The sequence below is a fragment of the Oculina patagonica genome, chromosome 1 (assembly GCF_052425735.1).
Source record: "Oculina patagonica isolate OP01 chromosome 1, crgOcupat, whole genome shotgun sequence".
NCBI classification, from domain to species: domain Eukaryota; kingdom Metazoa; phylum Cnidaria; class Anthozoa; order Scleractinia; family Oculinidae; genus Oculina; species Oculina patagonica.
Window position 1 is genome coordinate 47,557,106 of NC_135758.1, and position 24,230 is coordinate 47,581,335.

Below are 24,230 nucleotides of genomic sequence, written 5' to 3' on the forward strand. Positions count from 1 at the left end.
TTTTAAGTGCTCCGTATATATTGAAGCCATGCCAGCTGATTCCTTTGATAACAATTAATTTTACCCCGACAATTTTAATCATTTTTCGCAAGTTGCAGCCACAAAAATTAGTGTTGGAAAGTCGAAATATCTTTTCAATATCTTCAAATTGTTTAGGAGCGAAAGGGTTCCAAATTTTGGCCTAGACCTGCATGCTTTTCTGTGAGTCAAACGTTTGGACTGGATCAGAACCTATGTGGTACACATGTACGTACAATGTTTGGATTATATGCATTTGAAACCGATTCTGTGTCAAAGTGTCCCATTTGAAACAGGTAGTTCGCACTAATGTTAGGAAAAATTTCAAAACAAGTCAAGTTATTTTATCTTGTTGAACAAGGGTTGCTTGCAATTTAACCAAAACTCCCGCAAATTTCGCTTGGAAAACAAATGAAGCAGTAATCTTTCAGGAAATTTCGGTTGGATTTTGTGGACTACGTTGTTAGACAGTATTTTTCATCCCGATTAGTTCTCACCGTCGAAACATTGTGTACCATTTGCTCGTTCGTGTCATTACCAATCTCTTATGAAGGTTTGCTGACTTTGGAAAAAAATTGATACAGCACGATTATTCAACAGTCATCCCAACTGGTTTTTTATAGGCACCTTGCCTTTGGTCATATGATTGATGCTAAAATGAAACAGATGTTACTAAACTTGGTCGCAAATGCGATCCAGGCCTCAGTGCAATCATGACACTGCTTAATATTTTGTCTATTTTATATTTGATGAAGGTCGTTCTACTGGCAAGATAAGGGAGCAACATCTAGATCTACAGGAAAAAAAAACACATCTTCAACGACGCCGAGTTACCAACCAAGTTAAGCTGATGTAAGTAACGATTGAAAATATTACATATATGCAGAACATAATATAATTTGAAGTATTGTTGGTTTTCATCAAATTTCTAAAATCTAAACTGTAAATCCTACAAAGATATTCTCTTCACATATTCTAGCAATAAAGAACATAAACCCCCATAAAAAGTTTGGTATCGATTCAGGTCATTCAGTGCTTCGTTGGAGATAACGCATTTGAAATTTGTGATGTCCCTGATAAACGTCTCTCAACTGTCACAAAAATGGATTTTTTTTTCGCATTTTCACTTTTCAGACGTGATAATAATTAATTTAGAAGTGATATCTAAAATGAATTAAAGTGAAAGCGAATGATATTTATGGTGAACTTTACTTGTTTGATTGTACAATTCTGTGGCCGCCAAACTTGTGCCACAAAGAGGGACACACTTAACTCAAAATTATTTTTGCAATAACTCAATGACCATCACCAGACACCGATAATCCCTACCCTATCCCAGCCTTGGTTTGTTTTAGCACTGTCTCACTATAAGAGTGCTTCTTTTTAATGAAAAACCATCTATCAACAACGTTGCCGCAATGATTTTATGTACGTTTCACTATTCTTATTCTGAACTTCAGAATAAGGGCCTTATTTGTCATACCACTGATCAGTTTCCCAGCAAATGATACCCGGCTTTTCTAGACCAAAACTCTCTGATTTCTATACCCTATCCCAGACTAAACTGCTTAAATACCATATCCTTCACAGCGGCACATACCTACATAGCTCATGTATGGGGGTTCCCCTTCCGGGGGGGTTAGGATATTTTTCAAGAGAATTTGTGGTTTCCCCTTCCCGTAGTCGTCGGTTTTTACTGTCAGTAAAACTACAATTTTACAATACTAGGGGAAAATCTCAAGTCTGTCTCAAGGCCATCCTCTTTTTGTTCGTAACTGCTGGATGTATCAATGTAGTCAGCACTGGCACGTGTAGTAACGGAAAATGTTCTGCTACATCTCGCTTCATTGTTGGCGAAAACATGGCCGATGGTTATGCCCTGGTTGGACATGCGTTTGAAAATGTATCTGTGGCAGGAGTGTTAAATTGCTATCAAACATGTCAACCAAACTGTCGGTGCATCTCGTTCAATTTCCTGACAAATGTGCAACAGGACAACTGTCAGCTGAATGAAGAAAACAGACATCTAAAGCCTGGTGCGTTGATGCCATTGAGAGGATCTCAGTACTATGATGTGGTTATTGACTACAGTGTTAAGGTGAGAAGTCTCTGGGAGAGGAGGAGGGGGGCTATAAAATAGGGCCTAAAATGATAATGTGTCAACACTTTTGTCACTTTTTGTAGCTATGACTAAGTGTTCGCTTATAGAAGTTGCCTGTGTTTCGCTGTAGCTTACAAGACTCTGGCCTCCTACCCAGGATGGAATAAAAAGCGATCCCTCTTCACCCACTGAATTAATCATCTTCCGATCAAAATACGCATGCAACGATATGGCTCAAGACGAGACGTCCATAAAGTGTCTCGTATTGGTTGCTTCTTGCGCACGAAAACTTTAACCAAACCCATTAAACAATGAAAGGCACTCAACGGAATTCTTTACAGTCATCGTTCTGTAATTCAGTTCTGTTCGAATCTCGGGTTCCTTTTGAACGGGGAATATTAAGGCATGTCTAAATTTGCAAGCAGTCTGCCAGGATGTGTAAATATGTAACACTTAACAATTCCATTCGAGAAACATCGCTATGTGTTGGAAGAACATTTCAAGATTAGCCAACAAGTTTACTTTCATGCATACCACAATTTTGCTAACTCTCTGGCAATATGTCTCCACAAACGTTCGTCCTACAGACTTTGGTTCACAAGAAAACTGTCTATGAGTCTCTCAAAGAGTATCACTATACAACAACAACAACAACAACAACAACAACAACAACAACTTCATTTGTACCCAAATTAAACTGAAATTACAAGAATAAGTAACTTATACGGGGTAAATAAAGGATGATAGGGTCATTTGGTGTGTTGCCATTCTCATTGGGTAAATATTTTCTCTTCTCCGAGCCAGACTGCATCCTCGTCGTCTCCTTGTACGCAGTGCTACAACCGTTGTTGCAGAGATCAGCCGTGCCTTAATGGAGGAACATGTCGGGAAAACTGTGAAGCGGCTGAGAAACGGTTCATTTGTTACTGTCCTGCAGGATTTACTGGCCAGCTGTGTGAAAGTAATTAGTATTGGTAATCAAAAGGTGACGAGTGAAATTAGGAAATAATTTCACGCGCGTTTTGACAAAATGCAAGTGAAATTATTTCCTAATTTCACGAGTATACCAGTTGATTACATTTTGATATCATAAGTGACAAATTACGCTTGCAATTGTAGGTTTTTGCCTGGTATATTGCATCGCGAACTCCGAGCTTTGAAAAGTTGAAAGCATACATTTTGCTCAAGTTCGTTAGTTTTTTAGTCTTAGAAGAAAACCTTTTAGAGATTGCTTTTTTCTCAGTGTTGACAAAGTGTTTCAAAGATGAATCAACTGTCAATTATTTCTCAAATTATAACCGTATTTCGTCTTGAATGAACTGAAACGGTGCCCGTGTGAAACGCTCAAAACTCCGCTCGATGCCATTTATGTAATTGGTTTAAGCCTTGAGAGTCATTTTGACGTTTTGAAATATAAAATATCATCAAAAAGTTTATCATATGGCCAATGCAAGCTGGCTAAGATGAAATGCAAGCGAAAATGTACAAAGTTAAAGCTCTAAACACCCTTGATTACGGACGCCATCTTGCCGCTAACTACGTTGCCATGGCAATTTTATAATTTCACATGTGAAATTATAAATTAACGTTAAAATTTCGCGCCAAAACTAAGGAGTAATTTGTCACCTATGATATTATAGTTCGAAATAAATACGTTTTGTTTTTAATCGCTGAACTCGTCTTTTGTTTTTCACCATGACGCCTTGATGAATTTATCTTGGTCGTCAATATTGGTGAAACAAAGTTCAAGCAGGCCTTGTTTAGCACGCCATGCTGCCGTATGCATCAAGCAGTGTTGCTCAAATTAACCCAGTTGCACCAAAAGCTGAAATTTGACATGTGTTACCCATGATCCCTTCATCTGAACATAGTTAGTTGAAAGTGCTCTAACAATTGCAATGTTAGATCACTGAAACTGTTTACAAGCGTCTTTATAAATATAAATATGTATAAGTATGTCTAGGATGGAAATGGATTACAACTTGAAAAATTAAGGCTAAACCTTCAAGTTGTTTCCCCGCGGCTTTAAAAATCGATATTTATAACCGAAGTTTCATTTCTATCCGCAAATGGAGGCTATATCTTCCTTCAGATGTTCAAAGATAAAGGTTTTACATGAGTTAAATTGCCTACCATTAATTTCAGTAAAGCAAGAGTAGACCAACAATCTGCGAGATCTCCATGACGTAGCTTCTTAAGACATTTATGTTTATATCACCATATTTTTATCATCTTGCTGTAGACTGTCAGGAGGGCGCTCTCGGCATGGAATCTGGTGCGATTGCTGACGGGCAAATAAGTGCCTCTTCAGAATATGGCGTCGGTGTTTCCGCCATCCAGGCCAGACTTAACCTCAAAAGCAACATTAAAAGAGGAGGTTGGGAACCTGCCATTAAAAATGTCCACCAATGGCTGCAGATTGATCTTCTAAAGCAGAACACCAGAGTCAAAGGTGTGGCAACACAGGGAAGGAATGATAACTACCACAGGGTTACCAAGTACAAGTTGCAGTACAGTAACGATGCAGTGACCTTCCAGTACTACAAGGAACAAGGACAAAGTCAAGATAAGCTTAGTCCACCAAAATGTCAATTAACTTACCCAAATCAGGTTAACTTCCAGAGTATCTTACAGTTTTTCTCAAAACAGATGTCTCAAAAGATCTTGTGACAAGGGTTTAACATTATTACCAAGGCACATCAGAAAAAACAAAATGCAATTTCTGAAATTTCTTCATCAATGCAATCCCCAAATGGTAGAGACTCTCTGATTTATTGCTCAAAGAAGCGCAGGCAATTCAAGCGTGTAGTTACGCAACAAAGCTATCAAAAGATACACGCCTAACATTTTTCCATGTTACTGATTCAGGTATTTGCTGGAAATACGGACTCGGACACTGTTGTTTATCATGATCTAAACCCACCAATAACAGCGCGCTATATCCGTTTTCGACCAGTGACTTGGAATTTCCAGATAGCAATGAGAGTGGAGCTGTATCATGGTTGTCCAGGTAACTGTGCAAAGTTTTGTTTCATTTTGAAAGTAATTCAGTCGGAACTATGTCTCTACCCACCCATTAACTATTATGACGGAGATAACTGTCGTCGATGCATTTCGCATTTCGGTCATTGTTTGATTTTTTGCACATGTCTGAGACTCCGAGACGGACTGAATTAAATATTTTCACAGGAAACTCCCAGGTTTAATATGGAAGGCCAATATGATAGTATTACAAAATCTACGATATCAATGTAGTACTGAAAATCACACTACGTGTTGCCAACTCTGATTTAGCGTTTTTGACCTCCCCCTCCCCCCACTATTCATTTTTAAATAAAATTGTTATCAATCTGAATTTCCTTGCTTGCTTCATGCACTGAGATGTATGAACTGTATTTCTTAAAGCTGCGAATATTTTTCTTTGAAGTATGGCCATATAGGAAGGCATTTTCATACTAAACCACAAGAAGTTCTTGAGCGCAAACTTTCTCTCTTTATTTATTATGCAGGTGTCAGAAAGCAACCTGGATTCAAAAAGACAAGAACAATTCCGTTTAAGTTTTTTTCTGTAAAGGATTTTTACTGACACGTTTAACGAACTTGAACATGATAATAGTTAGACCTCTCTTTGATTTACTGCGCTTTTCAATAACACGCGACTTTTGAAGTTCAAAACCCAACTAATGATTGCGATTGCGCTTTTGTAGCAGTCAATCATAATATGGCGACAGGCAACGAACCTTGAAAGACAGAAACAAATAAAATGGATCAAAATCTACCAATCACAACCAAACAGATGTCCGCTTAGATGATTGACAGCAGCAAAAAACGTCATCCATGTTCAATATACACAGACCGATACGGGTCGTAAATGGTATTTTTCAATTTGTACGATCCGTACGTGTCGTAAACCAACTGTTTACGAGTTGTACAGATGGTGAACTGCATATGATAAGTGAGACTTAGGGTGTATTACAGTCGTACGAATTGAACGAGTCGTACGTGTCGTGAAACAATTGTTTACGAGTCGTAGGGATGGTGAACTGCATATGACCACTGATATGACTAGTGCGACTAAGTGTGTATCATCCCGCAGTCGTACGAATTGAACGAGCCGTACGGTTAGTGAAACAGTGGTTTAGGAAACGTACTGAGTTGGTGAAGTGCATGTGATTAGTGAGATGTTTCGTACTTGTGTATTTGTTTGTTTGGTGTCCGACCAATCCCTGTTAATTCAATTTGTAAACTGCCTACCTGGCATTTTTAACCTAATAGTTTATTATTTCGGGTAGCCAGCACCCTTGTTTTTCCTTCTCTAAGTTGTACTGCCCTATGTAAGTAGCTACAAAAAAGGTACATAACACAAAAGGCCAGTGATTTTACTGTTAAATGACTTCTTGTATGGGTATCTATCTCAGTAATTTAGAATTTGAAACTTTATAACTGAGCAAGGCAAACAAGTACCGTATGACGCTATTTGTGTGTAAGAATGTCCGAATTCAGTATTTGGGGCTCCAGGTTCGCATTAAAATAATATAGGGCTCGGGGCTCCGCGGCAAAAAAAATTAGGGCTCTGAGGCCCGGGCACCCCCTCTTTGGGACCCTGTGTAATTAATTAAAATTACTGATGACACAAACGTAAAGTCATGTTTATTTCGAAATCAAACCGCATTATGCTTATTAACAGATGAGCTCTTTTGTTCCAAATTCAGGCCACTATGTCAGAGAACAGAAGAGGATACGAAGGCACCACCCCCCCCCCCCCACCCCCACAACAACATCACCAAAAAAAACACCCCAAACTCCCAACAGTTACCAACAATTATAAATGCAGATTTACCGCTGGAAGCCGAGTATTTTTGACCGCATCAACAGTCAATAATAAACCGGTATTTCTATGCATAAAGGCTTCTGAAACAAATATCCGTATCTCTCGTGCTTAGAAATGGACTTTTTTAACTGATCGTCAAATGAATAAACTTAATTAACGCGGCGCAATCTATAAATAGGCGTCAAGCTCAAACGATGTTCATTTCACAACAGTTTTAATTTTACTCGAGCTTCTGTATCTCTTCTACTTTCATTGCCGGTTACGCGCATTCTACCTGGAGACACAAAACTTCGTTTGGCCAAAAGGTAGGCGAAAAGATTTAGAGGAATCTTTAAGCGTGAAATAGTTAAAGATAGGCACTTTAACCCCTTGCCTACCAAGGACGTATATATACGTCCTCTCTGTTGTCACGCAACGACCGAGGACGTATATATACGTCCTCAACCAAAATACATCACTGAAAGCCTGGTTGTTCGCGATGCCTTGAATAAATCATCCCCGGTTGTTGAGAAAGGTCTGGCACTACTTTTGAAACACCGCTGACCCAATAAAATTGCTTTTTGCTCGGACAATGTACAAAATGGCGGCTTGTGTGCGTGAGGGCAGAATGGACACAGATTAAGCTATTGCTGAATTTTTGGCCGATCGCGACTCTGATGTAAGCGATTTAAGTCACAGCGAATTAATGCCAAGTGATTCTGAAGAGTATGAACAAAAAGAAGAAGAAGGTCGCGAAGAAAAAGCCTCGATCGATCGAAGAAATTGAACCTCCAAATGCACATTGTCATGGAGTTCGCCGGGGAGCTGTAATAGTCAACAGTACAGTAAGAGAATGCGAAAAAGACAGAAGAACTCATTGTAAATGCTTAATCTAGGTGCACTTTAATATTTTTTCCGAAAAGATGCCATTGCTTAGCCAAATTTAGAATCTCATTAAAAATTCAATATGGCCGCCGGTTGCTTGGTGTGTTTGGCTCTTGTAGGCAAGGGGTTAAGAATTCCCTTATTTGCATATTTGTGAAAACATCCGGATAACACGAACAGTTGAAGTTATGTCTGATAGGTATTTTCACTAGTATAAAACCCCTCTATGACATTCTTGCATTCCTAGTAATTTTTTAAGAAAAAATAAGAATGACACTGTTACGGAATGGGCAATTTCTTACATGTAAACAGTGATTTGGAAAATGCGAGCAACAGAAGTACTTGTGAAACGAATATTGAATTACAACAGCGTACAATCTCGACAACAAAGTCGCCGATATAAAATTTTGGAAAAACAATCGTACGCTCAAAAATCGCCATTGTTTAAGATAAGCAAAGAATACATGAAAACTGCTTATTTTAAACGACCGTAACCCTTTCATGTTTCTCCCTGTGCTGTTAAATGAGCTGATCCGCTGAAATGGCGCTGAAATGGCCAATTTACTAGAGGTTCTATAATTTTTTATTCTAGACTGCTACATTTCCCCATTTTTTTTATTAATGGAATCAATTCACCAATGAACAAGCTTTGTTCATGGTAATTGGCTAGTTCTAAATCGAGATAACAGTGGAGTTATAAGCCTTTCATTTTGTAGTAAATTTAAGGCTGTTCAAAACATCGTTTACATACCTTCGAACTTCTTGGCCGTTGACCATTCAAAACTCAGCATTTTCCGAATCTATTTTGATATATTGAAAGAAGAAAGATAGTTCTTTATAACTGTACCAAATATGATCGAGAAACTGTGACGGCAGGTTCAGTGTCGAAGTAACAAGAACACCTTGGATCCGCCATGTTGGCGGGCCGTCACGGACGCTTCAAATCGGCCTTCTCGATATTTTCCAAAATAAGAAGAATTGAAACTTTTTAATATCCATTTGGTAGTTAGGACCATAAAACAAGACTGCATGCCAAATCAGCGAAATGGTGAGGTACGGTGGCCGCGAACTTTTAAAATAGCTCGAAAATATGGAGTATTACACTTAAAAAAACTGAGGAGTATATGCTGCCTGCAATGACATCGCAAATGGTTAGAATTCAGTCTCTCGGATAAGAACGATAAACCGTAGGCCCCGTCTCCTGCATCCAGTGTTATCAGCAGGGGACGTTAAAGAACCCACACACTTACCCACACACTTATGGATCCGCCATGTTGGCGGGCCGTCACGGACGCTTCAAATCGGCCTTCTCGATATTTTCCAAAATAAGAAGAATTGAAACTTTTTAATATCCATTTGGTAGTTAGGACCATAAAACAAGACTGCATGCCAAATTTCAGCGAAATCGGTGAGGTACGGTGGCCGCGAACTTTTAAAATAGCTCGAAAATTATGGAGTATTACACTTAAAAAAACTGAGGAGTATATGCTGCCTTTGCAATGACATCTGCAAATGGTTAGATATTCTAGTCTTCTCGGATAAGAACGATAAACCGTAGGCCCCGTCTCCTGCATCTTCAGTGTTATAATCAGCAGGGGACGTTAAAGAACCCACACACTTATCGAAAAGAGTAGGGCACGGAGTTCCCGGTGTTGTGGTCTATATTTGCGCATTGTGTTGTATACTGTGAAATGCTCGGTTTCATTAGCATGTACCTGCTAGAGCCCTAACACGGCTCATATATACCAAAGGTAAATAAAGTTTCAGTTTCAGTTTCAGTTTCAGTGTGACGCAGGCCAATCAATTCACAAAGCTTCTTTGTGGTTTTATTTTGCTGGACATTAGGTTTGCTTACAATTTAACCAAAAATCCGGTCACTTTCGCTTGTTAAACAAATGGATCAGTAATTTTTTACGGGAATTTCGGTTGGATTTTGTGGACTACGTTTTGAGGCAGTATTTTTCATCCCGATTAGTTTTTTGGTTTTTCCCGTTTCCAATCTCCCACCACAGTAAAACAACAACCAGATGGTAAGCGCTATCTCTTTGTGTTTATTCGCTGATTATGGAAAAAAAAAATTAACACGTTACTATTGGTCGACGGTCATCCCAATTAGTTTTATAAGCATGCAAGTTATTGGTCTAGATAAAGAAGGTTGCACTTGTCTTTGCTCATAATTGTTGGTTAAGTTGATGAAATTAAACAGATGTTACTTAACTTGTTTGCAAGTGCGATTCAGGCCTAGGAACGTTCCTGATACTGCTTAATTATTTATCTCTTTCATCTTTGACGAAGCCCCCCTTGACTGGCAAAACAGGGAACCACATCTACACGCAATCTACAGAAGAATTGAAGAAAATTAGTCACTTACAAAGGAACGAAAACATCTCTTCATCAACGTCGCGTTGCCGACCAAGTAAAGCTGATGTAAGTATAAAAATACTATATTTGTGCAGAAAAAATGAAGTACAGGTGTTTTTATCTGACGCTATCAAAATTCAAAAATTTTAACTGCTAATCGTACAAAGATATTCTCTTTACATATTCCAGACATCAAGAACATAAACCCGTCTGCAAATTTTGGTAAAACGTATCGATTCAGTGCCTCGTAACTTTACAACTTTACAACAACTCTTATTTGACCCTTACACAGGAAAAATGTTTACACATTGCGAAATTAAACCGGAAAACTAAAAGGTCATTGGCTTCCTAAAATAACTGAGTAGTTAAAAATTACATGAAATAAATAAAAATATTGGGTCGAAACACAAAAACACAAAAAACAACACAAACACGCACTCATATCTAGCTAAAAAAAGGAAAAATTTACAAATTTTAGAAAGTTTAGTGACAAAATTTACAGTTATACCGGGAGTGAAATCTTAATGAATAAGCGTGAGCTTAAAGCAGCAAATAAATCGTGGAAAAAAACTTATTACCTTAGAGAATTCAGAAACTAAAGCAACATTAATATTTGCTGGTTAGGAGGTAAAGCAATTTGGAATTTGTGACAAACTTGTTTTCCAAATTGCACAAAAACGAAATTTTTGCATTTTTTCACTTTTCAGACGTCATAATAATTTAAAGTGATATCTTTACAGCCCTCGAAATGATCCCCAAGTAAATTTTGGAATGCAACGCCATACACTAATAAGTTATTTTACATACAATACAAGAGAAGGTTTAACTAGACTTAAACTCGAACTTTAAGCCAAAATCGAGTCGTTTACCGTATTTTAAAGTAAAACGTTTAAATTTAACTGCAAGCAATACTTTCTAAACTTAGTGTTGCTGCAAATGAAAGGCGTTCGGCCTGTAAAGCTGGTGCTTGCACTGACAATGTTTTTTTCAGGAGGACAAAACGAAGCTGTTCCACAAAAAAGCTGTTCTTCATGCACTTTCCAGCTGGCTGAGAAAAAAAAAATTCAACCCATCTGGCTGGCCGTGTTTTTTGTAATCAGCAGTTTTCTTGCTTTCTTAAGTATAACCATGTAAAATTTCATAAAAATCTAATGACTGGTTCGTTAGAAATCGTGCGTTTTCTCGGCCAGCTGGAAAGTGCACGAAGAACAGCTTTTCTGTGGAACAGCTCCGTTTTGTCCTTCTGTTTTTTATAATGTTGAATAAAATCTATTTAAAACCGTATAAACTTGCTTTCCTCGAAATGATCCCCGAGTAAAGTGACTAATATTACTGGTAGAATTTAAAGAAAACGACAAATCTTTTAATTTTTAAAGACATGTTTCGACAGAAAGTTCTGCTATCTTCAGTTAATTAGTGTACAAAGCGTCAAATTGCCTGCTGCTATTCTAACTGCATAATTAATTACATCATAGCAGAAGTTCTAATTATATGTTCTAATTATTTCGGCATGCTTGTTGCAGTGTTGATGCTTTGCGGTCTAAGAGTATAAATCCTGTCATTTCGCTTGAAACGTGGTCATTTTAACTGTACTCCGACACGACGGCCAACTTTCGCGACCCACCCACCCCCTCTGGTGGCGGTTGACAGAATTTCACGTTTTATTCTCGTTGCATGCCTATTGCCTCAGCAGTCGCGAACTCTTCCCATAACTTAACCTTATGCGATAAGTTAACGAGTACGCAGTGAGGATTTTATACTGATGAAAAATATGATTGCTTTGTCAGTTGTTGTTTTTAATCTTGGTGTGAAACCAACGGCGCTCGAAGCTGGTTGAAGTTTAACTTTCCTTTAAAGGTCAAATGAACAGAAATTTCAAAATGCTATTTAAACCAACCAAACACTGCACACTACAACTATCCATTATTGAGTGAAATTTGAAGAAATTTTTGCTTTCCGAGCCTTAAAGCGCGAATTACAGCAACAAATACGAAGATTTCCGAAGCTTCACGAAAACGTTTTTGAATGACTGCGCACTGAAATGGAAGGAATGGAACGAGCTTGTGACGTCATAATTGGTGTTTTTGAAGACGACCGCAGACCGATGCGGCAGAACGCACCGGTTGTCCACACAGCGGTCAAACGCAGCGCGCGTGCGCAGTTCATGTGTAATTAATAATTCATTTTAATTCATCAAGTTAAAACAAAGAAAATTATAACCGTGGCGGTGGTTTGGAAACCCGATCCTAATTAGCATAGATTTTTACGATTTTATTTCTCCGTTTACTCCGTAGTTTTTGTTTCGATTGAGAAGATATATCAAACACTCGAGACAGTTTCATCGACTATCCAAACACCTCGAATTTCGTCAAAAATACTCCGCTGTGCGTCGTATTTTCAACTCTATTGCTGGTTTTCACTGTCACGCAAGTAACGATACTGTCACGCGCTGCAAAAAATAAATCCAAAGCTATTGAGTTAAACAAATCAAGAACTTTACAGGTTGAAAAAAATAACAAGATAGTCTATGTTTCCAAGTCTCAGGTCTGTACAGTATTCCGTACTCGAGTTATCCGTCATAATGTTTAACACAAATTTAGAGAGCACAGTATGGAAACGCCATGTTGGATCCCATGTGGAGGGGCACCAAGATGGCCGCCGGAAATCAATGAAAACATCTGGCATTCACTTCTGCTATAAAGCGCGGTGAGTTCACCTTCGTGAACACTTAAACATTCATATAAACACTTCTTGTAAAGCCTCAATTGTTCAGATCGTTAAAAATAACAGGATGAGGCATTCTTTTTAAGCATACGTGACAGCCTTCAGGCGGCCATTCTGATGTCGTGTGGCACAAAACTCCGAAATTCAAAATGTTATTTTTCAAAGACGGGGGATGCTATCGAGCTGAAAACCTTCAATAAGATATATATTAAGGACGTCTAATAGCTAGTGAAGAAATAAAAGTCAGAGGGCTCGCGATTCTGGATTTAGAATTTTGATAACGTCACGTGAAAACCAAGAGTTCTCGGTGTTTGGATATCCCGATGAAACACTGCCTCTCGTGTTTGATATATTACATAATGCACAACGCACGGACAAGCTATTGTTCTGTTCATAAAAATTTCTTGTTTGGCGACTTTCGCATATTTCAGAGGCTTTTCGCTGACAGCGCATCTTTTCATGACAGATTGCATGTTTTCGAGCAAATAATTTTTTCGTCGTCGAATGGCGGTAATATTAATAAAGACGTTAAAGGCCACACCGGTCAACGCTATTCAAAAGGTGTAATTAGCATTTCGGCGACTCAGCTCGTGCACACAATTCACGCAATTCACGTGCACACAATTGTACAATTCCTTTTTTCAGCAAAAAACAACGCGTAATGTTCCAATTCTGCGTTATTAGTTATTATTTTAAATCGACCACTGTCTGCGATATTCAGTTTTTTAACCGAAACGAAGATTTGAATGAAAACAGTAGTTCTAGTGAGATTTGTAAGTCAACTATAAGTTGAGTTTTCAATCGATCTTGTCCTTTGTGACGCCGTCGTTGTTGTTTTAAAACTCCGTTCAGAATTGACGTTTAAAGGAAGTCCTTTTTTATTCATGGCACCTTTTGAGTTCAACGAGAAGGGTAAAATTGAAAAATCCTTAATTTATGTAGCGCCATATCACGAGTTCTTCGGTGTTTTACAAAATTAAGCTGATACTTCTGAACATTTGGACACGGAAAACAAAAAATGTTTTTCTCCAGGGTTTCCGGTTTAATTCACTTCCGGGGAAGTTTTTCAGACTTCCGTGTTGATTTCTATTGTTCTGTGAGGACCAGTAGGAAACTGAATTAAAATTTAGTTTCCCAGAGTGAGTCTCGGCGACTCTACCGCTGACCAACCGCTGACGGACCAAGGAGCCGGGGGTCAAGGACAACGTCTTATAGATAATGAATTTATATTTTACTTGAAAATCTCGCAACTTCCCGGACGTGTTCTGCTTATTTATCGCTTTAAGAACTAGCTCCCGCTGAATATTTAAAGGGAGTGTTCAACCCCAAATAGAAAAAAAAATAATTAGCCGTCGTGGCTGACGTTGTCCAAAATACGCAGAATTTGGTCATTTCACGTTGTTGTTCTGCAGAGAACGGCTTTCAGTTGTACCAAGATTCAAAACGCACGTGTAGAGTTAACGCACATGCAGATAATTCTGCTCATTAAAGGTCAAATGAACAGAAATTTCAAAATGCCATTTTAACGAATCAAACGCTAAAACTATCCAATTATTGAGTGAAATGAGGAAAAATGTTTGCTTTTCGAGCCTTGAAGCGTGAATAAAGGTGGATTTCCACTGTCGCGTTTCTGTTGACGCGCTTTAACGTACGTAAAAATTGTCAGTAAACGTACCTAAAAATGAAATTTTACGTGCGCGATTACGTGCATCAAATTTACGTTGTCCAATTTCCAATGCCACGTTTTTTTCTTGGTATTTACGTACGTTACACGCATGTATACGCACGTAGCGATCGCGAGTGTTTTCAAAAAAGTTGAACTGAGTTCAACTTTTTTCGCGGCTGTTTGCGATTTACCCAATCATACTTTTAGATTTTGTCACATGACACCACTTATCATGTGGAAAACCATTTTGTTTTAAATTGCCGTCGATTTGCATGATAAAACTTTCAGATGTAGAAGCACTTCTCATCGAGAAAGTCCGAACATTTCCAGCAATAATCTGTAGAACTGACTACAGAACCAAATTACACGAACGCAGTAGTGAAAGAAAACGCCTGGCGTCAGGTCACGTAGGCTTTGAACCGGCAATCCGGGAAGGTCGCTTCGAACTTTTTTTTCTTGATGGTGTTTTTCGGAAAAAGTCAAACAACAAAATATTTGCATAAAAATGTTAATGATTTTTTTCCCAAAGGAAAAACAATTTATTGTTTCACTCCTCCAATATGGCCGCCAATAACACACTCTATTCACCAGCTTGATAATTCAGGATGGCGGGCATTTACGTACGTTCAACGCACGTAAATAAGAAACGCTTTTTATAACTTTTTACGCGACAGTGGAAATTTGCCTACGTATCTTTTTTTACGCACGTTTTACGTACGTAAATATTTACGCGAAGTCGTATGGGTCTCGAACTTTTGCTGTTTCGTCGCCTGAACTTTGGAACAGTCTACCTCTTTTTATCCGCTCATGTGACAATTTAAGTTCTTTTAAATCAAAACTCAAAACTTATCTTTTTAAAAAAACTTATTACTCTTAGCGATTTTTACTTTTTATTACTTTTAATGTACATTTTTAATTTTTAAGATTTATTCAGCTAATTTTAACGAATTTTTATAGATTTATAAAGCGCCTAGAGCAGACCTGGATAGGCGCTATAAAAATGTTTTATTATTATAATGACTGCGCACTGAAATGGAAGGAATGGAACGAGTTTGTGAAAGTCATAATTGGTGTTTTTGAAGACGACAGCAGACCGATTCCGCATATCGCACGGACGGCAACATCAACGACAACGTCTGGTGGAAAATAGATTTATATTTTCCTTGGGAATGTCACAACTTTCTGGACGTATTCTGCTTATTTATCGCTTTAAGAACTAGTTCCGCTGAATATTTAAAGAGAGCGTTTAACCCCAAATAGAAAAAAAAATTAGCCGTCGTGGCTGACGTTATCCAAAATATGCAGATTTTCGTCATTTCACGTTGTTTTTCGGCAGAGAACGGCTTTTGAAGTGCACCAAGATTCAAAACGCACGTGCACAGTTAACGCACATGCACATAATCCTACTCATTAACGTAGAATGCTAATGAGAAAGAACAATAGAGATTCTTGATTTGTTTTCATACCAGAGTGCATTCTACCTTTGTTTCACATACTATAAAAAAAACGACAGCAAACAAAACTTTAAGCTATTTTTGGGCTTTAAGCCAGCGCGATCACGCAAAAAGGACAAGCACAAGCACAAGCATCAAAATGCAATGCTTTTGCTTTTGCTTGAGTTGAAGCCTTTTTCACGGAGAAATAAGAGCTGTTATCCTTGCGCTTGTGCTTGCATCGCTAGTGAAAACCAGGCTTTAGCTATTTTTTTAAAAAATGCGCGTCTCTGGACAACAACCAACAATCAGTCAACTGAAAAAACGGCCGAACAGAACGAAATAACTGCTTGAAATGTCACTAGACACATTTATTTCAATTTGAAGGTGCTGTCTGTGAAATCGGTCTGCGGTCGTCTTCAAAAACACCAATTATGACGTCACAAGTTTTTATTTCCGACAATTTTTAGACAGTTTTTCCGCGCACTCTACGATTCTGAGGGCCTGAAAAAAGCATTTTTAAACTTGCAATATCTCTGCAATGCAATGTCCGATTACTTTGAAACTTCAAGATATGTTTATTTGGATCTTTAAAATAAACACATGGGCAAAAAAATCGAAATTTCGGTTCATTTGACCTTTGATAACAGTCTTCTGAGATTGATAATATGCGATTTACAGAAATTAAACCACCCACCCACCTTCGGTATTTAAACTAAGCAATAACTTTGCAATACTAGGGGAAAATTTCAAGTCTGTCTCAAGGCCATCATCTTTTTGTTCACAACTGCTGGATTTCTCATCGTTGTCAGCACTGGGACATGCAGTGATGAAAAATTTTCTGCTACATCTCGCTTCATTGTTGGAGAGAACATGGCGAATGGTTATGCCCTGATTGGACATGTGTTTGAAACGTTTCTGTGGCTGGAGTGTTAAATTGCTATCAAGCATGTCGACCAAACTGTCGTTGCATCTCGTTCAACTTCCTGACAAATGTGAATCAGGACAACTGTCAGCTGGATGAAGAAAACAGACATCTAAAGCCTGGTGCGTTGATGCCAATGGAAGGCTCAAAGTACTATGATGTGGTTATTAACTACAGTATTAAGGTGAGAGGTCCCGGGGAGGAGAGGGGAGGGGAGAAACGACAAGCTCATCAAGTTATGTTGGCTTGGCCCCAAGAGTGTAGTTTTATTGCCATCATATTTGGACACGAGTTTTGTGTGGTTAGGGCTATGACCAAGTGATCGCTTGCGGATTTTTCTTTTTTGTTATTTGTTCAAAAGGACTCTTTTAGCAATTTACAACACTTTACACGTCTCTCAGCCCCCTTAAGATATTAATTGAGAAGCGCCAAGCCGAGGGGAACGCGACGGGTGATGATTCCCTCCGATCCGTGTTCAGTTTTATCCAGTCTCCCAAGACTGAAGACGGACTACTAACACGACTTGGGACGAGTAAATAACACTACATCACTTGAAAACCGAAAAAAAGCCATTTCATTCCTTAGAAGTATAATTTGAAAAAAAAAACACTATCTCTCTGTTACAATACAATGCTTAGTGATTATCAACATTTCAAACTTTCAAAAACACACGCACACAAACACACACACGCGCTACATCACAACACACGGCAGACCCTAATGTGTTCAACCTGGAACGCATGACAAATGAGAAAAAAGAGTGCCAGTCTGGGCCTACAGCGATTGTGGGATTATTGGGGGGAAAACAAAGAAGAATGCCGGAATGGAACTCGTTGTTTTTATTGAAGCATTCAGCCTTGGTTTTGGATTTTAACGAAAAGCAAAAAATGTGAGTTTAATCCCATGCTCTCTTTTTCGGATCATTGCCAAATTCAGTTGTTTTTTTTTGTATATCGTTCTGGAGTTCAGTTCTGGGAGAATCTCGGGCTCCACGGGAAATATAGGCCTGTCTAAATTTGCAAGCAATGTTTGCCGGGATGTGTACTAACACTCAACAATTCTACTCGTGAAACATCGCTATGCCTTTGAAGAGCATTTAGAAGAAATAACTTTATTTTTGTGCATTGCACAATTTTTCAGCAGTATGTCATCGCAAAAGGACTTTTTAACAACTGCATTCTCCGATCCCAATACGGTCATTTCGTTCCATGGTCATTTCGTTCCAAGTCAAAGTAGTCAGTTCGTTCCAAAAAAGCCAGTTCGTTCAACGATATAGTTAGATCGTTCTACTTTAAAGTTACGGTAATACCAAGAAGACCTGCATAAAAACGTTTCTTCGAATGTAATTTGAACGAGCAAGCACAATATTGTAATGCGTTATCGTACTTCAGGACCATAAACCGGTCTGCCCGAACACTTTTTGAAGAAAGTATTCCTCATGGATTAAAGAACGAGGTATATCCACGTGTGGTGCGCTTGTTTTGGCTCATGGATTAAAGAACGAAGTACATTCATATGTTTTTTTCGACTTACATACTGTGTGGAGCGATCTAACTATCTCGTGGAACGAAATGACTTTTTTGTGGAACGAACAAACTATACTTTGGAATGAAGTGACTTGGAACGAAATAACCATGGAACGAAATGAAATAAACGAAATAAACGCATGAACGAAATGACCGGGATATTTAAAAGATGATAGGAAGATTTTGTATGTTGCCATTCTCGGTGTAAATATTTTCTTTTTCTGTTCTGAGCCAGACTGCATCCTCGTCATCTCCTTGTACGCAGTGCTACAACAGTTGTTGCAGAGATCAGCCTTGCCTTAATGGAGGAACATGTCGGGAAAACTGTCAAGCGGCTGAGAAACGATTCATCTGTGACTGCTCTGCAGGATATACTGGCCAACTGTGTGAAAGTAATTAGTATTGGCAATCAAATGGTGACGAGTGAAATTAGGAAATAATTTCACGCGCGTTTTGTCAAGGGAAATTATTTTTAAATTGTTTTAGGCAAGGGGAATTATTAGCATTTTGACAAAATGCAAGTGAAATTATTTCCTAATTTCACGAGTATACCATTTGATTACATTTTAATATCATAGGTGACAAATTACGCTTGCAATCGTAGGTTTTTGCCTGGTATATTGCATCGCGAACTCCGAGCTTTGAAAAGTTGAAAGCATACATTTGGCTCAAGTTCGTTAGTTTTTTAGTCTTAGAAGAAAACCTTTTAGAGATTGCTTTTTTCTCAGTGTTGACAAAGTGTTTCAAAGATGAATCAACTGTCAATTATTTCTCAAATTATAACCGTATTTCGTCTTGAATGAACTGAAACGGTGCCCGTGTGAAACGCTCAAAACTCCGCTCGATGCCATTTATGTAATTGGTTTAAGCCTTGAGAGTCATTTTGACGTTTTGAAATATAAAATATCATCAAAAAGTTTATCATATGGCCAATGCAAGCTGGCTAAGATGAAATGCAAGCGAAAATGTACAAAGTTAAAGCTCTAAACATCCTTGATTACGGACGCCATCTTGCCGCTAACTACGTTGCCATGGCAATTTTATAATTCCACATGTGAAATTATAAATTAACGTTAAAATTTCGCGCCAAAACTAAGGAGTAATTTGTCACCTATGATATTATAGTTCGAAATAAATACGTTTTGTTTTTAATCGCTGAACTCGTCTTTTGTTTTTCACCATGACGCCTTGATGAATTTATCTTGGTCGTCAATATTGGTAAAACAAAGTTCAAGCAGGCCTTGTTTAGCACACCATGCTGCCGTATGCATCAAGCAGTGTTGCTCAAATTAACGCAGTTGCACCAAAAGCTGAAATTTGACATGTGTTACCCATGATCCTTTCAACTAGACATAGTTGAAAGTGCTCTAACAATTGCAATGTTAGATCACTGAAACTGTTCACACGCGTTTTCGGTTGCGGATGTCTAGGATGAAAATGGATTACAACTTGAAAACTAAGGGTAAACCTTCAAGTTGTTTCCGCGCGGCTTTAAAAATCGATATTTATAACCGAAGTTTCATTTCTATCCGCAAATGGAGGCTATATCTTCCTTCAGATGTTCAAAGATAAAGGTTTTACATTACATGAGTTAAATTGTCTACCATGTATTTCAGTAAAGCAAGAGTAGACCAACAATGATCTGCGAAATCCCCATGACGTAGCTTCTTAAGACATTTATGTTTATATCACCATATTTTTATCATCTTGCTGTAGACTGTCAGGAGGTCGCTCTCGGCATGGAATCTGGTGCGATTGCTGACGGGCAAATAAGTGCCTCTTCAGAATATGGCGTCGGTGTTGCCGCCATCCAGGCCAGACTTAACCTCAAAAGCAACATTAAAAGAGGAGGTTGGGAACCTGCCATTAAAAATGTCCACCAATGGCTGCAGATTGATCTTCTAAAGCAGAACACCAGAGTCAAAGGTGTTGCAACACAGGGAAGGAATGATAACTACCACAGGGTTACCAAGTACAAGTTGCAGTACAGTAATGATGCAGTGACCTTCCAGTACTACAAGGAACAAGGAAAAAGTCAAGATAAGGTTAGTCCAGCAAAATGTCGATGATGAACTTACTCCAATCAGTTTAAATTCCAGAGTATCTTACAGTGTAATCGTAACTTCCAGAGTATCTTAGCTTCCAGAGTATCTTAACAGATGTCTCAATAAGGACTTGTGACTAGGGTTTGAGGGGACGCTAAGCTTTGTCTCTGAAACAAACTGAAGATTAAAATTATTACCAAGACACATCAGAAAAAACAAAATGTAATTTCTGAAATTTTGTTATCAATGCATCCCCAGTTGGTGCAGACTCAATTTATTGCTCAAAAAAGCACAGGCAGTTTAAGCATGCAGTTATGCAACAAAGCTATCAAAAGATACACGCCTAACATTTTTCCATGTTACTGATTCAGGAATTTGCTGGAAATACAGACTCGAACACTGTTGTCTATCATGACCTAAACCCACCAATCACAGCGCGTTATATCCGTTTCCGGCCAGTTACTTGGCATTTCCAGATAGCAATGAGAGTGGAGCTCTATCATGGCTGCCCAGGTAACTGTGCAAAGTTTTGTTACACTTTGAAAGTAATTTCAGTTAGAACTATGTCTCTACCCACCCACGAGTATAAATGGGTTCCAGTGGCAGGTATTAACTATTAACTTTAATCAAGGGGATGACAGTGGTCGATGCATTTCGCTAATTTCGGTTTTTTTTTGCACATATCAGTTGAACACGACTGAAGAAAGTGAATTTTAGCTCGAGAATGGGCCACTGGCTACTAAAGTCCATTGCTCATTTATCGATTTAAAAAAAATAACGATAGACCATGTTTCTAAAATTCTGTTTAAATATGTGTTATGTATTTGGCGGTCGTCGCTCGTTTGTCTTGTGGCAAGTCTAAAATACTGACAACATTTCTGAGACTCCGAGACGGACTGAATTAAATATTTTTACGGAAAACTCCCAGGTTTAATATAGTAATACAAAATCTAAGATATCAATGCAGTACTGAAATCCCACTGCATGTTGCCAACTCTGATTTACCGTACTTGACCTCCCCTCCCCCCCCCCCCTTATCCATTTTTAAATAAAATTGTTATCAATCTGAATTTCCCTGCTTGCTTCATGCACTGAGATATATGAACTGTAACTCGAAGCTGTGAATCGGTTGTTCTCTTAAAAAATGGCCATATTAGAAGGCATTTTCATACAAAACCACAAGAAGTTCTTGACCGCAAACTTACTTTCTTTCTTTATTATGCAGGTGTCTGAAAGCAACCTCGATTCTAGAAGACAAGAGACATTCCGTTTAATTTTTCTTTTCTGTAATGGATTTTTACACGCTTAGCAAACTTGAACATGATAATAATTAGACCTCTCCTTAGATTTACTGCGATTGTTAATAACACGCGACTTTTGAAGTTCAAAACCCAACTAATGATTGCGATTACGCTTTTGCAGCCGTCAATCATAATATGGCGAAAGGCAACGAACCTTGAAAAATCTACCAATCACAGCCAACAGACCTGTCCTTTAGAACCAATTAATAAAGACAAGTGAAACATCTGTTTCCTGAGAGGTCCGCTTTGTTGATTGACAACAGCAAAAACGTAACCGTTGATTTAGCAGAGTTCGCTGGACTGTTCACAGTCCCTTATTTTTCGTGATTTTTTTTCCGTGAAGTCGCAGAGGTCTATTGTCGAGTTCGAGGGGCAACCATCTTGGGTCATCTTGGTTTTAAGGCGAACCACAACTGGCGAGAGTACAAAATGCTCGTGGGTAAATTTTCTCTACCCAGTTTTCGTGATTGTAAAGCTTGCAATGCAGATATATAATCTTATGTAGTATTGGTCAGTATTGAGTCACTGAAGTGTATGCGTAGACAGACAATTTAAAAGGTCAACTTATATTGTAGTCACTGAATCACAGACAGACCACCCTATGTGTTCGTGGTTAATAATTGTTGTCATATAAGGCGATGTTGAAATCAATGGCGCGTATAGAAGAAATATAGAGAAACATTACGTCGACTTCGATTTACCACAAAATATAATTTTTACTCTAAATAATTTAATAAAAGTTAAGATAAAATGTTGACTGAGTCTTGTGTCATTTTTGTGCCGCCCGAACCCTTTAAGGCATCACCCTTTAAGGAGATCATTTAGCGACCGGTAGAAAGATTAAGAGAAGGGAGAACAGGGCAGGCAGCTTGACAGCCAGTGGCCGCCATGCTAGCAGGGCTCTCAGTTTCACCATCCTCACCTTGACCACCTTCTCATCAAACATTGCCTGGGCCATTTCCAGTAATTCTTCATCACTGATTTCCCATAACATAAGGATCAGGTATGGCGGGGACACATTGTTTACCCCCCAAAATTTTGGCATAAGCATTGTTTTCAATTTCTCTTGGGATGATTGAACGCCATTGTAAATCTCAAGAGAAATTGAAAACAATGCTTGTGCTAAAAATTTTTTTTTTTTGGGGGGGGGGGGGAAACAAGGTGTATTATGGGAACGGTGAAAACAGCGAATTCAGTTTATTTGAGTCATCCTAGAGAAGGAAGACTGGGACCGACTGAGTTTCAACAATGTATGATGATACGATCATTACAACTGAAGAAAGTGCATTGGATTTTGCACTGAACATTTCGCTGCCCTTTTGATTTCATTCTTTGAAAATTGCTGTTACATGTGTTAAATTATACTGGGTGAGGGAAAGTATGTATGCCTTTTTTTCAATTTTAAGGCAACGTTATTGCTACCTTATCTCACTCTGTTCCATACTATGGCTATGCCTTCGTTTTGGAAAAACCACAGTCTTGAACCGGAGCTTGGCCCTGTTTAATCCTTAGTCTCACCGCACACAAATGTGCTCCATCAGTGGTACGCTCTCCAGTAGCTGTTCGTTATGTTGTGGTGTCCTCCAGGGATCGATTTTAGGCCCACTCCTTTTTCTATAATATAGAAACGATCTTTTGAATTGTCTTTCAAATTGTGTGCCAAGGATGTACGCGGATGACACCCACCTTACATACGCGAGTGACAACACAGACAATATTCAATTACACCTAAACCGGCAAGACCTTGAGAATGTTCACAACTGGCTGATAGCAAACAAACTTACTCTAAATATGACTAAAACGGAATTTATTCTATAACAGCGTTTACTGTTCCCCGGCTTAATAACACTAAGCAGGTGTATTTTTATATAACGGGACGCAATAAGGTTTATTCTATTTTCTATTTTCTATTTATATGCAAAATATCAGGCCACAGGCTATATTTTAATTTAGCGAATAAACATGATAAGAGCGTTTTCACGCGACGTCATCAAAATTCTAAATTCAAAACTATTGAACCTGCAAAGCTGTTATTTTAGAATATTCTAGACATCAGTGCCACTAATTGCTGGGGAAATTTTCTGTGCCAGAAGAGCGCTTTGTTCTGGAGATAAAGCCTTTTTTAAAATTTGGGACAGTCTCATTCAACGTGATCTAAAATGTTACAGAAATCATTTACGCACGTTTTAAATGGTTTCACATATGCTAATAAATAATTTAAAAAAGGATAACTAAAGCATTCCGAAGTGCAACGGATGACTCTGGCAGCAAAATCTTTCTTTCTTAACTTCTCGCAGACAGTTTTGGCTGCCATTTTGGTCTACCAAAGTGGAACACCAAATCAATATGGTTGACTCATACAACGCTCTGTAATTTTCCGAATTTAGTTTTCCCAATAACTTGGCTGCAATGAACACTGCCAAGTTAAAATTTGC

General features: G+C 38.4%; 1 protein-coding gene and 1 pseudogene across 2 annotated transcripts; both read left to right on the forward strand.

Moving 5' to 3' along the window:
- Window positions 1-75: 75 nt before the first annotated feature.
- On the forward strand, window positions 76-7,309 carry LOC144634900 (lactadherin-like). Its single transcript, XM_078493948.1, has 7 exons — window positions 76-314; window positions 774-870; window positions 1,747-2,116; window positions 2,924-3,080; window positions 4,362-4,729; window positions 4,988-5,129; window positions 5,629-7,309. The coding sequence occupies exons 1-7, from the start codon at window positions 245-247 to the stop codon at window positions 5,703-5,705; spliced, it is 1,281 nt and encodes a 426-aa protein (XP_078350074.1). The 5' UTR covers window positions 76-244; the 3' UTR covers window positions 5,706-7,309.
- Window positions 7,310-9,081: 1,772 nt separating this feature from the next.
- On the forward strand, window positions 9,082-22,513 carry LOC144635002 (lactadherin-like; annotated as a pseudogene). Its single transcript, XR_013567291.1, has 6 exons — window positions 9,082-10,241; window positions 16,739-17,107; window positions 18,685-18,841; window positions 20,166-20,494; window positions 20,866-21,007; window positions 21,720-22,513. The product of XR_013567291.1 is annotated as a lactadherin-like (transcript).
- Window positions 22,514-24,230: the final 1,717 nt, after the last annotated feature.

Bases quoted from the DNA above. Each gene is read 5' to 3' on its own strand.
- LOC144634900 (XM_078493948.1), top strand. From the start codon at position 245: ATGTACGTACAATGTTTGGATTATATGCATTTGAAACCGATTCTGTGT. The intron at 2,117-2,923 runs GTGAGAAGTCTC...TCTCCGAGCCAG, and splicing joins TTATTGACTACAGTGTTAAG to ACTGCATCCTCGTCGTCTCC. The intron at 4,730-4,987 runs GTTAACTTCCAG...TTACTGATTCAG, and splicing joins AATTAACTTACCCAAATCAG to GTATTTGCTGGAAATACGGA.